At 36.8% G+C, this 21,393-nt stretch overlaps 3 protein-coding genes across 6 annotated transcripts; all 3 read left to right on the forward strand.

Moving 5' to 3' along the window:
• Positions 1-3,804: 3,804 nt before the first annotated feature.
• LOC133710831 (putative zinc finger protein At1g68190) lies at positions 3,805-6,357 on the forward strand. Its single transcript, XM_062136973.1, has 4 exons — positions 3,805-4,166; positions 4,809-5,509; positions 5,622-5,983; positions 6,085-6,357. Exons 2-4 carry the CDS (start codon positions 4,904-4,906, stop codon positions 6,101-6,103), a joined length of 987 nt encoding a protein of 328 aa, XP_061992957.1. The 5' UTR covers positions 3,805-4,166; positions 4,809-4,903; the 3' UTR covers positions 6,104-6,357.
• Positions 6,358-7,197: 840 nt separating this feature from the next.
• Positions 7,198-11,591, forward strand: LOC133710374 (zinc finger protein CONSTANS-LIKE 15-like). 4 transcript variants are annotated; one of them, XR_009846617.1, is made up of 4 exons: positions 7,198-7,776; positions 9,817-10,021; positions 10,474-10,874; positions 11,222-11,591. XR_009846617.1 is itself a non-coding variant. In XM_062136432.1 (4 exons), exons 2-4 carry the CDS (start codon positions 9,938-9,940, stop codon positions 11,304-11,306), a joined length of 507 nt encoding a protein of 168 aa, XP_061992416.1. In that variant the 5' UTR covers positions 7,198-7,776; positions 9,817-9,937; the 3' UTR covers positions 11,307-11,591. The 4 variants fall into 4 exon arrangements, 2 of the variants coding, with proteins under 2 accessions (XP_061992416.1, XP_061992415.1); XR_009846616.1 differs by having other exon boundaries at positions 10,492-10,874; XM_062136432.1 differs by having other exon boundaries at positions 9,817-9,976; positions 10,492-10,874.
• A 3,044-nt stretch (positions 11,592-14,635) lies between these two features.
• Positions 14,636-17,285, forward strand: LOC133711447 (zinc finger CCCH domain-containing protein 15). The gene is made up of 3 exons (XM_062137572.1): positions 14,636-14,752; positions 15,135-15,835; positions 16,564-17,285. Exons 1-3 carry the CDS (start codon positions 14,722-14,724, stop codon positions 16,888-16,890), a joined length of 1,059 nt encoding a protein of 352 aa, XP_061993556.1. The 5' UTR covers positions 14,636-14,721; the 3' UTR covers positions 16,891-17,285.
• Positions 17,286-21,393: the final 4,108 nt, after the last annotated feature.

Below are 21,393 nucleotides of genomic sequence, written 5' to 3' on the forward strand. Positions count from 1 at the left end.
TTTGATTCTGTAATTTCTACCTTTGGATTTACAGAAAACGTTGTTGATGAATGTGTTTACTTGAAGACAGTTGGGAACAATTTTATTTTCCTAATTCTCTATGTGGATGATATACTCTTGGCTAGCAGTAACCTAAAATTGCTTAAAGATACCAAGAGCTTTCTGTCAAGGAATTTTGACATGAAAGACTTAGGAGAAGCATCTTATGTACTAGGTATTGAGATTAAAAGAGATAGAGCACAGAGACTACTTGATTTGTCTCAACAGAATTATGTTACCAAAATTTTAAAGAGATTTGGTATGGAAAAGTGTGCAGCTGGAGAAGTTCCCATGTCCAAAGTCCCAAAAGTGATGTTGAGAAAGAGAATATGGAGTCAAAGCCTTATGCCAGACTTGTAGGAAGTCTCATGTATGCACTAGTCTGCACTAGGCCAGACTTGTCTTTTGCAGTAGGGATTTTATCAAGATTTCAATCTAATCCAGGTCATGAGCATTGCGTAGCTGGGAAGAAAGTATTGAGATACCTGCAGAGAACTAAAAGTCACATGCTAGTTTATAGGCAAGTGGAGGATCTGAAACTTGTTGGATTTTCAGACTCGGATTTTGCAGGGAATTATCCAGAGTCCAAGAAGTCTACTTGTGGATATGTATTCATGCTTGCAAGAGGTGCAGTTGCTTGGAAGACCATGAAGCAAACTCTTGTTTCAACTTCCACTATGCAAGCTGAATTTATTGCAGTATATGAAACTGTGTGTGAAGGACTTTGGATTAGGAATTTTCTCATGCAGACCAAAGTATTGAGTCACATTGTGGCTGGCACACTTGTGATTTATTGTGACAATGAGGCTGCAGTTTTCTTTAGCAAGAACAGTAAAAGATCAAATAATTTCAAGCATATATATTGATTTAAAATATTACAGTGTTAGAGAAATGGTAAAACATGGTGAAATAGTTGTTTTGAGCATTGACACGAATTCACAGCTAGCAGACCCCTTCACCAAGGCCTTGTCAGTAGCAGCATTCCAGAAGCATACAACAAGCATTGGAGTTTTAGCTAATCTAGATGCTTAGGTTCAGTAGAGAGTTAGTCAAGTTAGAGCATTTTAAAATTCTGAAGTTTTTGAGTTCTTGTGTTTTCAGTTGTGATCTTTTAGTTTTGGTTGTCACAACTTATTTGTAATGACAGTTTATTATTATCAATAAAATTTCTTGAGGGTTTTCAGATTTTGGTTATTGCTGCAGCTTTTATTGAATGTTTTGATAATTGTCGATTTTGTACTTAAAGTTATACTTGCTATCAGATGGCTTAAATCATGTATAGCATGATGTTATGGATCAAGCAACAATTTTAAGCCATCAGTGTTCAGTAAATTTGCTTGAGTTTCTGGTTTTAGAAACATAAAGCAGGACCTAATATATGTTTACTTGTTGATACACATTAACATATATTGTATCACTTCTGGTTGGACATATGTGGATTGCAGAAGCTTGTGTTAGTGGTTTTGAAACTCTGCATTTTTGTTAAAATGTATACTGTTTCTTGCTCTGCATAAGTAACTGTGATCTGACCATGTTGGAATGGATTTTTGATTCAAGTTTGTTATCTGGCGCGCACTTTGGTAAGTTAAATTAGTTTTGATATTTTCTGGTGCAAATCATCAAGTATAGCATGTGTCAGTCCAAGGGGGAGATTGTTAGAATCAAGTATGGACTTGTCACATGTTATCATAATGTATATGACGATTAGCTTAATATCAATCCTAGTTTAACATGGATACAAGCTGTAAATCAATACTAGTAACTTATTGAAGCAGTGTATCAATTCATTAAGGATAGTAATCCATTGCTTAGTCTACAAGAAAGGCTACAAGATTGTGATACATCAGGATTCTAATTGGGAGACTTGTCCCTTAAGAATTATCTTAATGGAAGGAATCTAAGGGTTAACTATCCTATATAAATAGATGAACTTGGTCCCTGTTACTACCACGTTTTGCATATTGTTCTGTCCATTAAGAAGCAAGTTGGTAAGTAACAGAATGCCATCTTCAAGTGATCATTGTTGTGCAGCTGCAGAGATGGAATCCATGCCAGTAATTGCTGAAGGTAAGTCTTGATCCTTTTATGATTATTGTCGAGTTGATGTGTATATGTTGTGAGCATGTATATGGTTTTACAAAAGCTGCCCAACACTCTGGTAGATGGATAAGGCATTTGGGAGGAAGCACGGATCGAGGAGCAACATCCTCCTCGTCTCGGGTGGCATGCCGATAATATAAGAGGTTGTGAGTGATCAATCTTAAGCGCGTTTTGTGTAAATTCTGAAGAAAAGTATAAAGAATCAAAATCTCTTGATGAAGAGCGGAGCACAAATGTGTATTTACTCAACTCAAAAAGTGTAGCCTTTTTAAATCTAATTCACTTAAATGTTTTGTCTTCAGCCTATAGTACTATAACTCATACTCAATTTGACCTACCCAAGTTTTCAATTTTAGCTCAGCCAATAGTGGTGGTTGCCACCAAGGCACCAACGTTACGGAGTTTAGAAAATTTTTGGATATATTATGTAGCCGGCTAGAGTATGTTAGTTTTATATCTATATATATATATATATATATATATATATATATATATATATATATATATATATTAGAGAGAATCAGAAGCGGATGTCTGCAGTGCCGCAAAAGTGCAGACATCCATGCTTCTGCCTCGATCAAGCGCCGACAGCGACGCGGCTCTTGCCGGATGGAGGTCAGACGTCGATCTTGAGCTTCTTCTTGCCGGTGGACTCGCCAGCTACCAGTTTGCAGTCGACCTTGATTGGGCTTGAAGTTTCAGGTGAGGTCGCTGCCCAAAACCTTCGACCTCGATCTCCTTGGCCTTTATCTTCATGGTGAAGCCGTCCGGGATGCCCCTGGCCTCTGTCCGACAAGAGCCGCGTCGCCGTCGGCGCCTGATCGCTGCAAAAGCATGGACATCCGCACTTTTGCGGCAGTGCGGACGTCTGCCTCAAAACATATATATTTCAATTGGAGCTTTGTATTTGATATTTAGACCTCTCCTATTTATTAAACCTCCAATTCACTTTTTTAATACTGAAGAAACTAAGTATCATTTCAAAAAAAAAAAAAAAAAGTACACATCCTTAATTAATTTTACCAAAACACCCTTAAACAATTAAATCTGTATGTTCAACAATACCCTTTGTTGTTCTTTTTTTTTTTTAAAATCTCTATCAATTCAACCATGAAGAATTATGATAAGAGCAATAGCTCTCTATCTTCTTCGTCAATTGCAAAGGTCGGTGGTACCATAGTTAAGAGAACATGGGTAATCTATTATGTTCTGGACAACTTGATCAATCCACAATAGCTATGACGGAACAATTTGGTAAGATTATAAAGAAGGGGACTCAATAGAAGGAAACATACTCAATTGATATAGTGAAAATAAAGAGAACCAATTCAAAAATTGAAAGCAGATGGCGGATTTCGCTCTTAATTACCATACAAAATTATAAGTGATAAAAGATTTGAGAAAATTCTATATTGGGATGAACTCATTCTCATTCCCAAATTTACTCTTGTATTAAATTGGGGGCCATTACAAGAAATTAAATGAGTTGACAAAATCTAGTTGCATTTTTGTTTTCTTTTTCTCTGTCTATCTTTATTTGTCTTTTCATACGAGTTGACAAAATCGAATAACAATTGAAAAAAAAAATCGAAGTCCAAATATTAAATTTAGAGGTCCAACTAAAACTACTAATATATTGGGTGGATTTCTAATCAGGACAGGTAATATGAGACCCATTTTTCTTTCATATTTCAGCAAATCGACAGTTAGATGTTTAGATCTTCATGAGTAGATTATTTATATAAATTTTCAACCAAATCAAAAATTGTTAAGACATTCATAATCGTGATTTATCAGTTCTGAAATTGGTATATGCTAGCTTGCTTCCTCTGAATTTTCGAAACCTTCGTGTACTTGATCGATTTAGTTCTTATGGGTTTTGAAGTAGTTCGATCTGGATCAGAATTGTGGGGTTTTATGGTGAGCTGATCCGGCGATTGTGGATCTTGTTTAAGTGTTTTGTTTCAGTTTGGGTCGTCCAATTAAGAAGAACTGAGCCTGCTGTTAAACCCGCGAAACGACGACGGGTATAATCTTTTCACTCCCTTAATTTCCTTCTCCAATCTTGATTTGGAAGGTTGTACTCTTGTGGTCGAGTTTCTGGGTTCTTGAAAACTTTTGAATAATATACATAGGGCTGCAAATCCATCGATTGGGATCTTTGTAAAGGTTTTATCTGTTTGAATCCCATCGATCTTCTTCTTCTTCTTCTTTGAAAAATTTCTGCTTTCATGTGGTTTGATAATACGTACCGTACGTTTTGTTGCATATGGATAATAATTGAATACAAGTCATATAACAAGTCTAAAACGATCAGTAGATGTATATATTTTATATATCCAAACCACTAATTCTTCATCTTTTTGGTATACTTATTTTGTGCCTATGGATCGATCTTGTACGTAACTCTTCATTCATACTTTCGCATTGAGATGAGGATAACTTGGGTCTTATTTCTTAAGCTCCCCTTTGTTGGTTTTCTTTCTGGTTTGTTAATTATTTCATCTTCTTAAGTTCCGCTTTCGTTAATTTCTTTCTTTATGGCAGGCCTTTCTTATTTTTAATAAAATATCTTCATTTTTAATAAAATATGGGGTGTTTAATTGAAAACATGCATGAAGAGCAGATCATGACTTGACCTTTTCATATATTAACCGGTCCGCGTGCAGGTTCTCGCGTGAAGCGTCACATAATGAGGATTTCAGGCTTTGGATTAGTTTTGAAGCTTTACGTGATCATTGCGAAGTAGCACTATATATTAAAGATGGAGAAAATTTGCGAGTTCTGCTTGGCATCAAGGCCAGTGGTACACTGTAAAGCCGATGCAGCACATCTTTGCGTTTCCTGCGATGCCAAAATCCACTCAGCTAACGCAATTGTCAACCGGCACCACCGTACAGTCTTATGTGATTCATGCAACTACCTCTCAGCCTATGTTCAGTGTCTAGATCACAACGATCACCGCATCAGGCTCATGTGTCATTTCTGTGACCAGAGCCAGCATGAGATCTCTAGTTCCCGATTACACCCAAAAAGGCAATTCTCCGGTTACACAGGTTGCCCTTCTGCTGGGCAGTTTGCAGCAATGTGGGGTTTCCAGCTGAATGATGACATCACTCTCTCTATAACCAGTAGTTATTGTGTGGAACACTTAAATACTCTTGGCCACCAGATTCTTCACTTGAAAAGGCTTCAGCTCACTGATCAGGAAACCAGTATAAATATCGATTCAAATTCAGTACATCAGCTTATATATGGCCAAGAACAAACGAGTCATCACCTATCTTCTAACACATCAAGCACCGTTGGAGTTCCGTTGCATACAGAATCAATTTGGCAATGGACGAGTCCGGTTCAAAGTACTAGTCAGGTATGTTCTTGGATATGTTTCCACACTTGGTAAGACCTAGAACTATGTATCTTCGGTACGTTTTAAATAATGTATTAGAAGAAAATTCACATATAAATGATCGATCTTGTAGGTTGATTCTCAAAATGTACAAGATCAGATCCAGGTCTGCAAGAAACTCACTTGTCCTGATGATTCCAATTTATCGAATGCTGAATGTTTGGCAGTCCTAAACTTTGAATTAGGATTACTCGTAGATGATGATGATGATAATAATCATGATGATGTACCGTTGTCTTATGCCTCCTCCACCATGGACGAATCAAGAGCAGAAGCGTCTATTCATATCAATGGGTCTTCATCTTCGTCGACCTCTTCGTCGGTATTCTGTACAATTCCAGGCAATGTGTGTTCCTGCGGCCTCAAGGGTGAAGAACATTTGGAAGTCAGAGCAAAGGCCATGATTAGGTACAAAGAGAAGAAGCGATCCCGTTCGTAAGTACAAGCCACTTCGTAAACCTCTAAACCACTTATGAGATACAAGTCTCTCACTAGTGTAAATTGTCTGATGCTTTGCTGTGCCTTTTGATTTTCAGGCATGCAAAAACAATTTGATATCCAAATAGGAAAGCAAGAGCTGATGTACGTAAGCGTGTGAATGGCCGGTTTGTGTAGGCACAAGAAGCATGAAGCAAGACGTAGAATAAGTTCATCATATATCACACGCAACAAGATCTTATACCTTTAGTTGAACTTGAAATACTAGGATTTTGCGTGTTAACCATATAATAATGGGAAAACATCAACTAATAATGCTCATCAGCAAAGCTTATATAATAAATTTGAGAAGCAAGTTGCATTTTTGCATATATTTTGGTCCATCACTCTTCAAAAATGATTAATTAATCAAAGTCAGTTATTCTATTTATATAAATTGAACACTATTTTTGAGAAATTGATGTCTACTTTGGTAAGAAAAATTGTATGACCATATTGGGCTAAAATTTCAAGTGCTTAGCACTTGAGTTCTTCAAGAGGAAACTTTGTGAAGAGCATTAAGACCACCTATATATGTACAATGAAGTTTATGCATTATATCTTTGCCTATGTTGTGATGGAAAGTTTATTAGGCTACTGAACTTTTTAAAGCACTCTGTATGTGCATCACACTCATCGAAATTGAAAGGTCATGAGAAGGCAAGTCGCGTATTCGTGCCATACTCATTCAAATGAAAAGAAACGAAACCTCCACATTTCTACCGAATGTGTAATTAGGATGACATGGGGCAATTAAGACTTGGTACTCTTCCGCCAAGCAGCCTCCTCATGGGAAAGGAAACCCTGGATATTGGAGGTAACATTATTTCTCCCATCAAACTCGGTACCAAAATTCGTGGCCGAGAAACTCCCACACTCTGGGGCAATTAAGACTTGGTACTCTTCCGCCAAGCAGCCTCCTCATGGGAAAGGAAACCCTGGATATTGGAGGTAACATTATTTCTCCCATCAAACTCGGTACCAAAATTCGTGGCCGAGAAACTCCCACACTCCGGCCCAACTGTCTTACCGGAATGCCTAACCCTTACTCAGTATTGACGCAGACGGCTAACAAATCTCATGGCCTAATCATTTGGCGTTTTAGGAGTTAGGCAGAGAAGTGCAGGGGGCCGGGGCAACAGACTGTTTGTGCTTTATTTAAAAGCTAGGTTTCCATAACTTGTCGGAGTTGGAACCAATATGTTAATGTTCTGAAACCAACAAACAAAGGAAATTGAAGCTCCTACAGATCAAGAACAAACAAGAAGATCAAGCTGAGATCATCCATGGCGAAAATTTGTGACTTTTGCTCGACCTCAAGCGCAGCTGTACACTGTAAAGCCGATGTGGCACATCTCTGCCTGTCTTGCGATGCAAAACTTCATTCAGCTAACCAAGCAATGAACCGGCATCCCCGTACCATCTTATACGACTCCTGCAACTACCTCTCAGCTTATGTTGGCTGTTTGGATCACGGCAGCGGCGACGGTGGCATCGAGCTTATGTGCCACTTGTGTGACCGGAACCACCATGTGACGACATCCCAAGTGCATCAGAGACTTTCAATCAACAGTTACACGGGTTGCCCGGCTGCCGAGGACTTAGCAGCAATTTGGGGTTTGCAAGTGAATCATGATCACGCTAGTAGTACAAGTCATGTGGGGAGCTTGGATATTTTGGGCCAGATTCTCGACTTGCAAATGATTCAGACTACTGTTCCTCTTGGACTGTGCAGCAATACAACTAGTCAGGTGATTTGGTCGATCCATTTCTCCAAAAAGTCGGGCATAGTTCTTTTTATTCAAATCATTTGCTTACTAAAAGTTTTTTTTTCTTTTTTTGTCGGTGAACTGTCATGTTGAGTAATTTGTAATAAGGAAAATGATTTGTGGCCTCAATTTTAGGTGTCGTGTCATGTCATGTCACCTACACATATCAACTATTTGTCAAATCATGCTATGTAACTTTTGAGAAAAATACCATTTTATCCTTCCAAAATCTAATGAATGTTATTTTGGCTTTCTAAAAAAAATTATTTTAGTTTTTTTTTTTCATTTTTTCTTTTCATTACACTCATACCCTAGATTTAAATAACAATTTTTTTCTCCAATCAAGAATAGAAAATTTTCATGTAATTCAGTCAATGGATTTGCACATAAATTCGATCACAATAGATTTGCTTAACACATGTATATGAATTCAACCTTTGTTGGGTTCTTGTAAATTTTGAAAATATAGTGTGAAAAATACATATTCATACGATTATATATATATATATATATATATATATATATATATATATATATATATATATATACAGCGCTTCTCCGGTGCGGACGTTCGCACTTTTTGCTTAGGTGCGGATTTCCGGTTTTGACCCACTTTCCGATCACATTTTCACATCTTAGCCGTTCAGTTTTTAGGTCATAATGTATAGATCATCTCTGCAAAATTTCAGCCAAATTGATGATCGTTAAGGCATTCAAAACTGCAATTTACAACAATTAACACGAACGGTTCCGGTTCGACAGATTCGGTTCGTTCGTGTAAATTGCAATTTTGGATGCCTTAACGATCATCAAATTGGCTGAAATTTTGCAGAGATGATCTATACATTAGGATCTAAAAACTGAACGGCTAATATGTAAAAATGTAATCGGAAAGTGGGTCAAAACTGGAAATCCGCACCTTTTTCTTCGGTGCGGATATCCACACCTGAGCTATATATATATATATATATATATATATATATATATATATATATATATATATATATATTCTTTTGTTCATTTTTTTTTCTCTTTATTAGCTAGGGTTTAAACGTTATATTTGAGTTTTTTTTTTTTCCCCCATATATTTAGATTGTAGATGATAATTAATGGCTGCTACTAACATGAAATTTTTTCTTACCTCTTAATTTAGACATAGACATATGTATTTTCCAAAATCAATTTATTAATGCTAGTTTTTTGGATGAAATTAATCAATGTTTGGAAAGAAAAGTTAATGCCTATTTCTTGACACCTAATTCAATATATTAATACTATTTGGAAAGAAAAATTATAGGAATGAATTTAATTAAATTAAGAAAAATATTGGTCAAAGAATTTGTAGACATATCTCTTAAATTAATACATAATTAACAGCTTATCTTTTTTTTTCGTCACCTAATTAAATTCATTATTGTAATTAATTCACCCCCTAACATCTAAAAGGAAGTATAAAATGGTAAAGTTGGTGTTGCAATAGTATGATATGGCAAGATATATTATGTGAATTGAAAATAAAATTTGTATTTGCTTACATGGCATGACACCTAGGATTTGAGGTCACAAATCTTAGGCCTCATTGAGGCCCTATATCATTGCCATTTGTAATAATTATGTGAAAGTTATGGATTTAAATCTCATGGCATCATGAAATAAATGAGTGAGATGTAGAAAAGAAAATTAAAAAAAAAAAAAAATTCTCAGCAAATGTAATTCTCTAGCTAAATCATCTGATTCCACCCCACTTTCACCAACATTCGGAATCCAAAATGATTTACATGATCATCATTTTGTGGTAAAGCTAGCGAGTGACATCACTGACATGTATGCTTGTGAATATATAGCCAAAAACAAAATCTTTTAGTTGATCTAAAAATTGTTAAAATTTATATTGTTGTTCGTTTGAACTTTAAACTTGGCCTTCCAGCAGCTAGAATTGAGAACAAAAAAATTGAGCATACGTACGTGTTCAAATTATGTTGCAAGTTAAAGAATTTTTTTTTTTTTTTGGTCTGGTTGCAGGTTAAAGTTGACTGTGACTTTTTCCAAAGAAAATGCGATAGATTCTGTTAGTTCATATGTTGGGTCCTCCCATATTCCATTCAAATTTTCTTGGTTCCATTTTTGCCTTGATCACGAATTCATGATTGTCAATCTCAATGTCAACAACGCCCACCATCAGGTATGTGGGCCGTTAACACTTCACGTCGACAACGACATATAGTTGGTAAGGGACACTATGACATATAGAGCTACTATCATATATACTTGGTTACTTGTTATGATAAATTGGGATAAATTGTAAGATGAAAAATCATATGATAAATGGTCAAATGTTCATGATTGATCTTCTTATCTTCATGTTGCATACCAACAGTAGTTGCAACAATATTTGCTTATTTAGTTGTTTACTGCATGACAGAGTAACTTTGCACTTCTAGTATTAGTAGACACTAGAAAAACACACATGCATTCGGGTGGGTGTGGAGTTAGTTAATTACAATAGTGGGTAGTTAACCGCGACATAGGTTGTTTAGATATCTTATTATGCATGTCCAATGAGGAATACAATTAATGTGCTTATTTTGCTAATATTATCACAATTGGACATAAATATTTACAAACTTGGTATGTCGGTATATATTTTCTGTTTGTTCAAACTAGTGTTCTTTAAATTAGTAATGACTGTTTCTGTAGCTGCGATCTGAAAAGATGCAAGACCAGCTTGGGGTTTGTGATGATGATTCAAATATACCTGATGATGAGTATCTAGCATTCCTGAACTTGGAAGAACTAATCGGAGACGAAGATGATCAAGATCTTATTCTGAGAACCCAGAAGCTGCTTGATGATCACGGGAGCGGCAATTATCACAATCTAGATACGGCGGCAGCCTCCATGGACGGTCGGAGGGAAAGTTCTTCTATTCCTGTCGATGAATCTTTATGTTCGCCCTGCTCGTCAGTACTCTACAATACTTTAAGCAGTAGTGTCGTTTCACAAGGTGTCAAGGGTGAACAAGTCTTTGACGCCAGAGCAAATGCCGTGATGAGGTACAAGCAGAAGAAGCATTCTCGTGTGTAAGTACTACAAGTCACTTCTTCTAGACCCTTCAAAAATATTAGTTATTATAAGGTGTAGTACTTTGCTCACCCTAAAAATTAATCTCAACATCATTTTTCTTTATCATATGAATTGTTATAATACCTTCATTGAAATAAGTAGTGTATTTAAGCCAATGGTTGTTTTATATATGGAGGATTCACAAAAAAAAAAAAAATAGGTTAAAAAGAATTTTAAAGTAAGTAGATTGATCTTTTTGAGCGTGTGATTTATTTTAAAGCATATTTAAGTGGTGTCTTGATTTCTGTCTTTAGTTTCTATATACACGTATGCAGATGTTAAGTATTGTCTTTTCTTTTTTAAGGTATGAAAGGAAAATTCGATATCAAAAGAGGAAAGCCATAGCTGATACACGTAAGCGGGTGAGAGGTCGATTTGCAAGAAATTAATAAGCAAAACATCACGTCACTGAAGCTCTTAGTCGTTACTCTTTAGATCATATTATTAATCTGTATTTAGATAAGGCTCTTGGCTTTCTATAGGATGTTCTCTACGAGAATATTTGTAATGCTACTAAGCATGCTTGAAGTATAGGTATTACGTCCCCCTCGATGTAGCAATCTATAATGAATAATAATATGGGCGTAGAGATAAGCCTCCCAGCTTGACTTGACTCTAAACCCTATCATTCAAAATAAAAAATAAAAAAATATTATTCTTTTAATTAAAACTAATACTACATGTACATTCTCACGTGTTAAGGCAATAGTGCGAAGAATTTTTTCTTTTTGTATCAAATTTAGGTATCAAGTATATTGAAATATTGTACAAGTTTGTAAATAACTAAATACGTGTAGTACATAATCAAGATCGATCAACTGAATGAGTTGACCTATATCTATGTACCATTGTGGGTACTACCACATTTTCTTGTTCTATCTATAGATCTAGACAGCGGAAGGGTATGTAATGGTCATTCTGGCTTGAGCCTAGTATAAGTTTGTTATGATTTGATAACACTCCAAAATTGTCTTTTGAAAGTGTTACACCACAATTGTAATCAACTCTATTGAGTTTCTATTATATGAAGATAATTTCTTTATTCAAAAAAAAAAAAAATCAAGATCGACCGACGCTTTGTGGTAATTTTTAATTCAGTAAATAAAAACGTCCTATATCATCGGTAATTGTGACATAAATTTGATAATTAGTAACTAAATATACTTATTTACTCATATGTACTGTATCAAGAATCAAGATGAGATCTAATTAGCAAAAGATAAAAAAGAATGACTGGTGCCGAATGAACATGCAAAGTTCAAATGAGTTTGTACTTGGACTTAGATTGAGTTAATTATTCGATCTATCATGTCGACTCTCATTGCTTCTAACATAAAATTGAACGTGGTAAAATTTTTGAAAAAATAATAGAGAATCTATACGTGTGTATATTTTTTTTACATGAAGTGCTTCTTCTAATAATTGTTCACCAATAAGCCCTCGAGTGATCTCATCTCATCACTATTTTGGTTATATGGGTCCGGATCCTGAGACACACAATTTTTGACACTTCTTCTAAGCCCTTAAGATTAAAAACATTGAGTGGCTCAGATTAAATTTGTGAATGATGTCACACAAACCTATAAATGACTGGACAAATGACGTGGCATTAAATTAATTTTATAACAAATAGATTAAGATTAAACTTATGTTTTATAAGAATATAAAATGAAAAAGGAAATTACAATTATATAAACAAAATACCCGATTAAAAAGAAAATTAGAAGAACAAGGAAGAACCCTAACTCTATCTCCATTGACCTATGAGAATACAATAGCAGGTTGATTCTCAAACCTGCTAAATGTTGCAACATCGATCAGATAGTCAAAACAATATAATCTAACATTTGACTTGCTCCTCGTTCCAATTTTTTCAAACACAAACAAAAACTCCAAAGGCTCCAACCTGAATTAGACATTAACATGATGTTCGTTCCATCTCTGCAGATCCAAATAAACAACAGAAATTCATCTGAATATGCATTAATCTACTGCTCTACTACGCAGCAATATGAAGGGGCACAAAAGACGAAATGCACAAGCGCGGCAATTTTAAAAGAGCAATTAGTCCAATCAAGATTCATTCCCAAAACACCTTAATTTTAAATGCTCTACACACATTCAATGCTCTGCAATACAGTTTAGCATCGCATCCAATTACACCTTTTTTTCATATAAATTTTATCTTCTTTGAGACTAATTTGCTTACCAGTTTTGTAAATTAGTTTACCAGCTTGTAGAAGACGGTCAATGGAGATAGAGCAAGGATTCTTCATACTTTTTTTTCCTAATCATGTTCTTCTAGTTGTTCATCTAATTGCAATTTTTTTTTCCATTTTATGTCTTCTTATAAAAACAAAAGTTTAATATAATCTTTAAGTAATTTGATGCCACGTCATTTGTCCCTTCATCTTCTGGTTTGTTGACATCATTTACAAAATTAATCTGAACCACTCAATGTTTTTAATCTTAAGGGCTTAGAAGAAGTGTAAAAAATTGTGTAAAATTATGTGTCCCAGGATCCGGACCCTTGGTTATATATTAAGTAGCTTAATTCTTTATGTGATGATTCACCAAACATGCATATGCTATTAGATTTTGATGGAGGAGCTACATATGTTCGGACAAAAAGGGGTAGTTATAGTTGTGATAAAGAAGCAAAACGCCCTCTAAAACCAACCGAAAATGATGGCTCTTCACTTCCTTCACAATTCTTCTTGTATTAAACTTCTATTTCATTTCATAACCCAGCTGAAAATTGAAGACCCCAAAAAGACCAAAAGACCACCATCAGCCTCCCTCTCAATGAGCTTCCAAACTAAGCAACAATGTAAAGCTAACCGCAACTCATCGCTTTTCACAACCTAACCTGTCTAATATATCCCTTCACCTTCTTAAAGTTGTTCTAATAGCTTATTTTTATAATAAGAATAAATAAAATTAAGAAATAAAATAGACCGTTGGAGGATTAGGATGGTCCGAAAATTCATTCACACTTTGTGATATGTATTAGTTAAAAAAAATCGAGGAATACTTCTAGCATTATAATTATAGGTGAAACAAAGAGGCATTTATAGATGAGATTTAGTTAATTGTCAATGGGGCAACTCTTATTCAAGAGTTGGATTATCGTTGGTGGTAAGATAGCGCGTGCAATATTTTCTACTCTACTTATTAACATTGTTATACAATATGGAGCGAGTGAGTCTCATATTCATATTCAAACAGCACGAGTTGCTTGAGTAATATTTCTTTCCGTAATTGTGGATGAGATTTTAATTTTTAAAATTAAAGAAAAATTAGCGAGGGTAATCAGGCCAAATCGTGTAAAGTGGCGCGTGGATGTCAGTTGCCACTCTAACCACGTGAAGGTGAACACAGGGAGGGAGAGAGTAGGGAAGGGAGTAGGATAAGACTACTGGTAGTGTCTGTTTCTTGGAGCTCAACATTCCTCACAGTGAACTGGTTCAGACGCTGTAGATGAGCAACACGTGGGAATCCAACGGTTCAAATTAGCTCCAGACACAACTACTTGATCTTTGTCCTAACGATATCGACGCTTTAAAATGACGAAATACCCAAGTACATTCCAAGCCAACTGTTAGAAAGCCGAGGGTAGTCCATGTAAATTTAGCCTCGAGAGCTGAGCTGGCATTCAGTTAGAGGACGGTTTTGGATACGCTCTGCCTCCTCTTTTTCCCTCCAAATTCTTCTCCCCCTTTCTCCTCACTCCTATAAAAGCCAGCCTCTACCTCCATTCCTCAACTCTCCTTTTTCTTTCAGATCGGAGAGAGCTTCTCCCTTATGTCACGTTACGACTTCAGTGCTTCTGGAGGTAACCAATTCCTTTCTCTCCGCTTTAATTCGTCGCTCAATTTGTTTGTTCAATCCTAGATCTGCTTCTTAGTATGTGAAATCTCTGTTCCTCGATACATGAATCTCTTTTTTTTTTTTTTTTCTTGATCGGATTGTTGATTTTACCGAGCTTGATCCAATTCTTGAGGCGTTCAACTGAAGCAAAATTGTTTCTTGAAGATTAGGATTTAGGAACGGTCATCTGTAAAATTCAAGAACGTAATTAGAGAAAATCGAAGCGAAATTGCAAGAAAACTGTGATTCACTGTTTGTGTGATTTTCTTGATTGTATAATTTCGTGATTTGAAGGAAAAATTTATGCTGAAGTGATCGGAAATTTGTTCTTGTTTGGTTACGTACAGTGAAACTGAAACCGAGAATGCAAAACGACGTCGCCTACTCCACCGCCTCAGCTCGCATCGGAACCTCCGCAATGTCATCATCGCAGCCTCAACCGTACGGCGGTGTTTACAGCTCCGTCTACTCCTCCTCGATCTTCGGTCCAAAGCCTTCTTCAGTCGCACCTTACGGCGTCCAATCAAACTCCGACACGTCGCAGGCCTACCGCAACAAACTCTACCAGTCTCTGCTGGTCCAAAACCGGCAGGAGATGGTCAACCGCCACAGCCTCTGCCTGAAGCGCCTCCACGAGGCGGCGGAGGAAGCCGACGCTCTCCGCCGTGAGAACAGCCACCTCCGCAACGTCAACGTCGAGCTGAACAAGCAACTCAGTCTCCTCATCCACGCCTCCATCCAGAAAGAGATCGAAGCTTCTTCAAGCTCTGTGCAGAGGTCGCCGTTTGGGATCGTCAACGGAATTCGCGGCCTGTCAATTGACAGCAAGTCGTCGGCTCAAGAGGAAGAGGAAGAGGAATTGAGCGATCAGAGTCCGACGAGTGAAGAGGCCGAGAATGTTGATGTGGAGAGGATTTCGCTGCCGAAGAGCATATCGGTGAGGTCCAACGGCTACGTGAAGCTTCCTCCTGTGACTGCTGCTACCAACGCCGCCGCTCGGACTCGGACCGCGGCCAGATCTCGAATCGCCAAGGAAATCAGTGCTTCAGTAAGTCGATGCTATTTTACTTTTACATGCCATTCTTGGTAATTTTAATCAAATTGCGCTTTGGTTTGCATTTTACTTGGTGTTTTGTAATCTTTCTAATAGTCTATTTACTTGGTGTTCGTACTGTTAGAGTGAGAGTTTTACTGTCAGAAGTGAAATTGGTAGAAAAATGTTTCCTTTCTCAGAAGATACAGAAATCAATTGCACAGGGAGCACTATATTCTTCTCTGTGTTCAAGTTTACTTTTGCTCATGGGAATCCTATTTGGTTGGCTGTGCAAGCATTTGCTTTGAATCATTAATTTGATTTTCAATTTTGTTTACTGCTCTTGCTGTCTTTGATTACTTTTAATCATGGACTCCTTTGTGTTTTAAATTGGGGGAAACTTGGGCTGCAATTGCATGAGCCTTGATTCATTGCAGTGGGTGGAGCCCTTAGTTTGGTAGAGCACATTTAGACTCTGTATATAAGCAATGCACATAAACTGTTTGTGAAATTGCCAGAATAATATAGGTGATGATACTACCTCTAAATATATTCTTGAAACATGCCTCTTCTAATAATGTGTTGATTGGGGAAAGCCATTAGTTTGATTGAGCGCATTTAGGCTTTACATATAATCAATGCACATGACCTGTTTGTGAAAATGCCAGAGATATGTGATAATTCTTTCTGTAACTTAGCTCTTGAAACATTGGATCTCCTTCTGATGATTATGTGTGATGCAGCAAAAGGTGTACGTTCAAGGAGGGAAGAAAGAGGAGGTGCCACTTGAACTGGAGGTGTTCAACCAGGGAATGTTCAAGACTGAACTCTGCAACAAATGGCAGGAGTCTGGTGACTGCCCCTACAAAGACCACTGCCAATTTGCTCACGGCGTGGAGGAGCTGCGCCCGGTGATTCGCCACCCGCGCTACAAGACCGAGGTCTGCAGAATGGTGCTAGCCGGTGATGTCTGTCCATATGGCCATCGCTGCCATTTTCGCCACGCGCTCACTGAGGAGGAGAAGGAGCTTGCTGGTGGCAACAATACGCCCAGCAGGCCAATCAGGTAAAATATGATGGAAGACAGTAAGTAATAAGGGAGAGAGCTGGGGTGGAGAACAGTAGTGATGTTTATATTACATGCCTTCAGTATATAATGCCTCGTTATACGGTAACTATAAATATGGAAATGCATCAGATAGTGAGAATAATTAGTATACGGCAAAAGTCCAGAAGATGGAGAAGAGATGTGGTTTTCAGAGATAGAGATGCGCTTTCTTGCTTCTTTTGTATGTGATGGTTTTTCATAGGTAGATGAGATGTTTGGTGATGGCAAACCAAGCTACCAACCAAGAAGAAACTCTCTTTGGTTGATCCATGTTAATATGTTTTCTGTTTGGACTTGTTTTTCAAAGCTATTCATCTCACTCTCATTTTGGTTTCAATTTCTCCCTGATGGGCTTTGTGTGTTCCTAGAGAAGCAAATCAAGCTGTGTGTGTGACTTATATATAGAAGAGTAGAAGAATGAGTTTGCTTATTCTGGCACAAACCAAAACGAAATGAGGGAGTTTTGGATATAGGTGGTTAGGTAAGAGATGAGAGACTAATAATCATGATTTCGATGAAACACTCACTCTTAAGTCTTACCTATTCCACCTATATCCTTTGATTTTGTTCCTCCTTTTCCTTCTTTTTTTAACCTTGCATTTTTCAGATCTTGGTGAGTTGGAAATGGTAAGGTCGCTTCGTCTCTCTTCTTCAAGTTGTTTGTCTATTCAATCACCTGAAATCAAGTCTTGGTAATTATTACTGTGAATGTTCGATCTTGTATATAATAAGGGGGTAAGGTTGTGTTTGAATATCTGGATCCAATTTACCCACATTACCATTCTGTTTTAACCCCACACAAGCACTTCCAAGGTTTGTGCCCAACATATTTGTTAGCAGTAATTTAAGTTGAATTTGCTGTGCAGCCTGTGCAAAACAAAAACAAAAACAAAAAACAAGAACAGAAAAGAGGTTATATGATTTTAAATTTACATTCTGTTGCGGGCTCCAACCCATCATAATCCATGATATAGAATAGTGAGACTACTTAAGCTAGAAAGTGTTTCCTTGGGTACCTTGTACTTGTCTGGGTAAATGTTATCTTTGTCCTTAGGCCTACGGCTATGATATATTCAGATAATGAAAGGTAAAATCACCCAGAACAAGAGACCTCTAGAATCAAATGCAAATTAAATTATAGTGCGTCAGAATTACGGTTTGTAAGAATGTAAGGTTAGAACAAAAGTTTTATAACATTTCAGAGTATTAAAATTTTAAAGTTAAAAGTCACTGAATTAACACCCCCCGGTATAGTAAAAACATACGGTATCAAAAAGTAGACTAACAGTTTGCAGGGTTAAGGGTACGTCTTGGGCGGGCCTTGATAAACCAAATCCAAAAACTTATTAAATGGCCTAAATTGGCCCAAATGAACCCAATAAACCTATATATATGTGGGAGGAGAAGGTGGATTGGTCCACTTGGAAACAAAGGAGAGAGGAAGGGTAGAAGGAGAAAGAGGGAGCTGGTGGAGGAAGTTGCTGGTAGGTGAGAGATGGGATTCATCATCTTTATCGATCTAGATGAACGCTTTTGTTTTCCCCCGATCTGCTCTTTTTCTGATTCACGAGGGAAAGAAATTAATGAGAGAGAGAGATGGGAAAGGTAGATAGAGCCCAAGGAAGTTTTGGGGTATAGGCGGGTAGGTGAGAGGTGAAGACTTGTTCTTGCATGAACAGTTTCTCTTCCCTATGCCGCCTATACCCCATGATTTCCTTTGGTTCCTCCCTTTCCTTCTTCTTCTTTTCTCTAACTCTGCTTCCACTCTTGCTTCTGGTAAGTTAGGTCGCTTCTTCGATCTATTTATCATCAGCAAATGTTCTGCTTGTTATTTTTATTATGAGATAAGCTTTGTTCAAACATCTAATTCTTGTCTATGAAATAAGCTTTTTATTGATGACCCACCTTGAGGTGTTTTAACTGTTTATGTCTAAGTTAATACATATATAATAGTTGTTCACTGCTGTTTTTACTTGCCTTGGATTATAGCTTAACTTTCCCTTATGGGTAATCTTTTATGTGCACCCTTCTAATGAAATAGAATCCAGAGACTCTGAGAGAAACTTACTCTTACTGGGATGAATTTCAAACCAGACTTGATAATAGAGAGATTCGATGTATAAAATGGATCTAGTAGAGTAAATATTATTCTGAATTGGTAGATGTACTTGACCCAAAGAACAACACTTTATGTATGAACTGTGACTCTGCCTATGGCAGTCTAAGAAGACTGATCTATTATTAATACAACACCAGAGTTCGTTAGAATTCAAGGCAAAACAGTAGGTGACCTATTTTAATCCAACTCATGGCTCTCTGACCAAAGGTACTATGGTCCTTTCAATATTTATGGCAATTTTGCATAGCTAATGTGAACTTATATGAACTGTGTTGGTACCCTGATTATTCAACAACAGCTCAACATAGCTAATGTAACCAGCTAGATTCTTGGCTTATTTTAAATGATATCCTTGATACCTTAACATAGTAGTAATCCATTGTGGTGCGGATAATAATTTTCACATTGGATTCCCTAGACTTTTTTTTCACATTCATTCCAGAATCAAATTGAAAGTGTGTTGCAGAGTCTTCAGTCACAGAAAGTCTTTCTGATATGAAACCCTGTAAATTGTGTCTGTTGCATTTCTGAGCCACAAGGCATAGTGTGTTGCACATGTTTTGATTGCCAGAAGAAAATAGCAGTGGTCAAGCTGAAACCAGCACAGTGCAATCATGTAAGGTATTCAATACTGTATTCAGTGAGTAGTTGATATTATAGGTACGTTTTAACTGTGAGGTTTATTTTGTGGTAAATAACATGTATTTGGTTGAAGGAAGTACGTTTGGGCCAAGCCTGAAGAGAGACGAAACTGTTTTAAGTTATGCACAATTCTTGAACACTTGGTATTCTTTCTTGTACTCACATACTTCATCAACCTTGGCAAACGCTGGTTAAGTAACTGTGTCCTTTGAAAAGTAAAAATTTCAAAATTTTCAGTACTGTGTGTTTCAATGCAAGATAAGATATAAATGTTACAAGATCTTTTGACAGTGATTCTCTGAGCTGGTCAATATTTCTGTGGAAAGTTTCAATCTTGAGGATCAAGTACTACTGTACTAGCCATGGTTTTTCCTCAGCAGTCAAACTCAGGCTAACTCAACCATGGTTAGCTTGTTAGTGTGTAGCCAAGGGTTTTAAAGCTGTGCCTCAGTTCAGTATATAAAGATGGGATCAATGCAGAGCAGAGTGTTGCGTTCCATTGAAGGAGATAGTCTGGGTCGGAAAGGCAGGGTTTTGGGGAAGTTGTTGGAATGGGACAGTTGGAAAGGAATGAAGCTCCCTCTTTCTCTCTGTTGTAATTTAAACAGAGGTTGATATCATTTCTTACCAACCCTTCCCATTTATACAATTTCCTTAAGTTTCTCCCTTTCCCTTCCTTCTCTTTTACCCATTAAACGGATTCATCCATACAAATACAAAAGACCTGAATTTGTTCTGCATATCTACATAATCCCTACTGTTCATTATCCCTTGCCCTATAACACAATTTCTATTCACGTTTTTGTCTTCCTTTAGATGTATACTATGCTTAACGCTTTATTTGTTATTCATGATCAATACTTGATTGATTTGCTATTTTGCTGATTTGAAGAATAAAATATGGGTCTGGTTGTGTGTAAGAGAGGAACAGTGCTGAGCTAAATCCATTGTTAAGAGTAGGGCTGATCATTTTGTTTAATGAAAATCAATGGGAGATTTCATTGCAGAGCTGAAATTTCTTGCAAGCTTGAATTGTTCTTGAACTGGTTGATTCATTTTCTCTGATCAACAAGCACTTTGCAAACAGTCCAATGGCTTAGGGTGCCTAAATCACTGTTACATGACTTGAAGTTCTTTCGATACCTTACTAAAAAGTAAAAACTGAAATTGTCGCACAAAAGAGATCTCTGATAATATGTTTACGGGCCAAATGTTAGGATTGGGCTCAAAGTGGACGTATGTATGGAAAACAAAATAAATGCATTAGAAAGTTTAAACCAGAGGCCCAAAGTATCTTAGTCGTTGTCATGACCAAGATGAAATTTTGTAAATTTTTTTGTTTTAAAACTAGTTTCTGTGTTGTATCAATATTATACTAAAGTTTATTTATTGATATTTCAATCCATACATAAGATTTCAGTAGAAATTTCTATAAATTCGAAGCACAGAATCTTTCATCGAAATTGCGAATCTTGCTTCAAACTTTTGACCAATGAATGAAATGAACCCCTGCCTGACAAATAAGGGCACTATATCCTTGGAAAGTTGGAAAGGGTGGGATGATAACGCAATATCAAAATGACAAGTCGCTCTAGGACAAGAAAAAGGAATAATAAGGGGGTCCAGATCCAGAAGAACACCCAAGAAAAATATGATCAGTCATTTTCCAAAAGGGTCGTCGTCCTGGAAATGGAAATGGAAATG

Source organism: Rosa rugosa, chromosome 5 (assembly GCF_958449725.1).
Source record: "Rosa rugosa chromosome 5, drRosRugo1.1, whole genome shotgun sequence".
Taxonomy (NCBI): Eukaryota; Viridiplantae; Streptophyta; class Magnoliopsida; order Rosales; family Rosaceae; genus Rosa; species Rosa rugosa.

What these genes read in the sequence shown, in the direction of transcription:
- LOC133710831 (XM_062136973.1), top strand. Translation starts at nt 4,904, where the DNA reads ATGGAGAAAATTTGCGAGTTCTGCTTGGCATCAAGGCCAGTGGTACAC. An exon ending in CGGTTCAAAGTACTAGTCAG is followed by an intron (nt 5,510 to 5,621) that starts GTATGTTCTTGG and finishes TCGATCTTGTAG; the next exon opens with GTTGATTCTCAAAATGTACA.
- LOC133710374 (XM_062136431.1), top strand. Translation starts at nt 7,312, where the DNA reads ATGGCGAAAATTTGTGACTTTTGCTCGACCTCAAGCGCAGCTGTACAC. An exon ending in GCAGCAATACAACTAGTCAG is followed by an intron (nt 7,777 to 10,491) that starts GTGATTTGGTCG and finishes CTGTTTCTGTAG; the next exon opens with CTGCGATCTGAAAAGATGCA. An exon ending in CAGAAGAAGCATTCTCGTGT is followed by an intron (nt 10,875 to 11,221) that starts GTAAGTACTACA and finishes TTCTTTTTTAAG; the next exon opens with GTATGAAAGGAAAATTCGAT.
- LOC133711447 (XM_062137572.1), top strand. Translation starts at nt 14,722, where the DNA reads ATGTCACGTTACGACTTCAGTGCTTCTGGAG. An exon ending in CGACTTCAGTGCTTCTGGAG is followed by an intron (nt 14,753 to 15,134) that starts GTAACCAATTCC and finishes GGTTACGTACAG; the next exon opens with TGAAACTGAAACCGAGAATG. An exon ending in CCAAGGAAATCAGTGCTTCA is followed by an intron (nt 15,836 to 16,563) that starts GTAAGTCGATGC and finishes TGTGTGATGCAG; the next exon opens with CAAAAGGTGTACGTTCAAGG.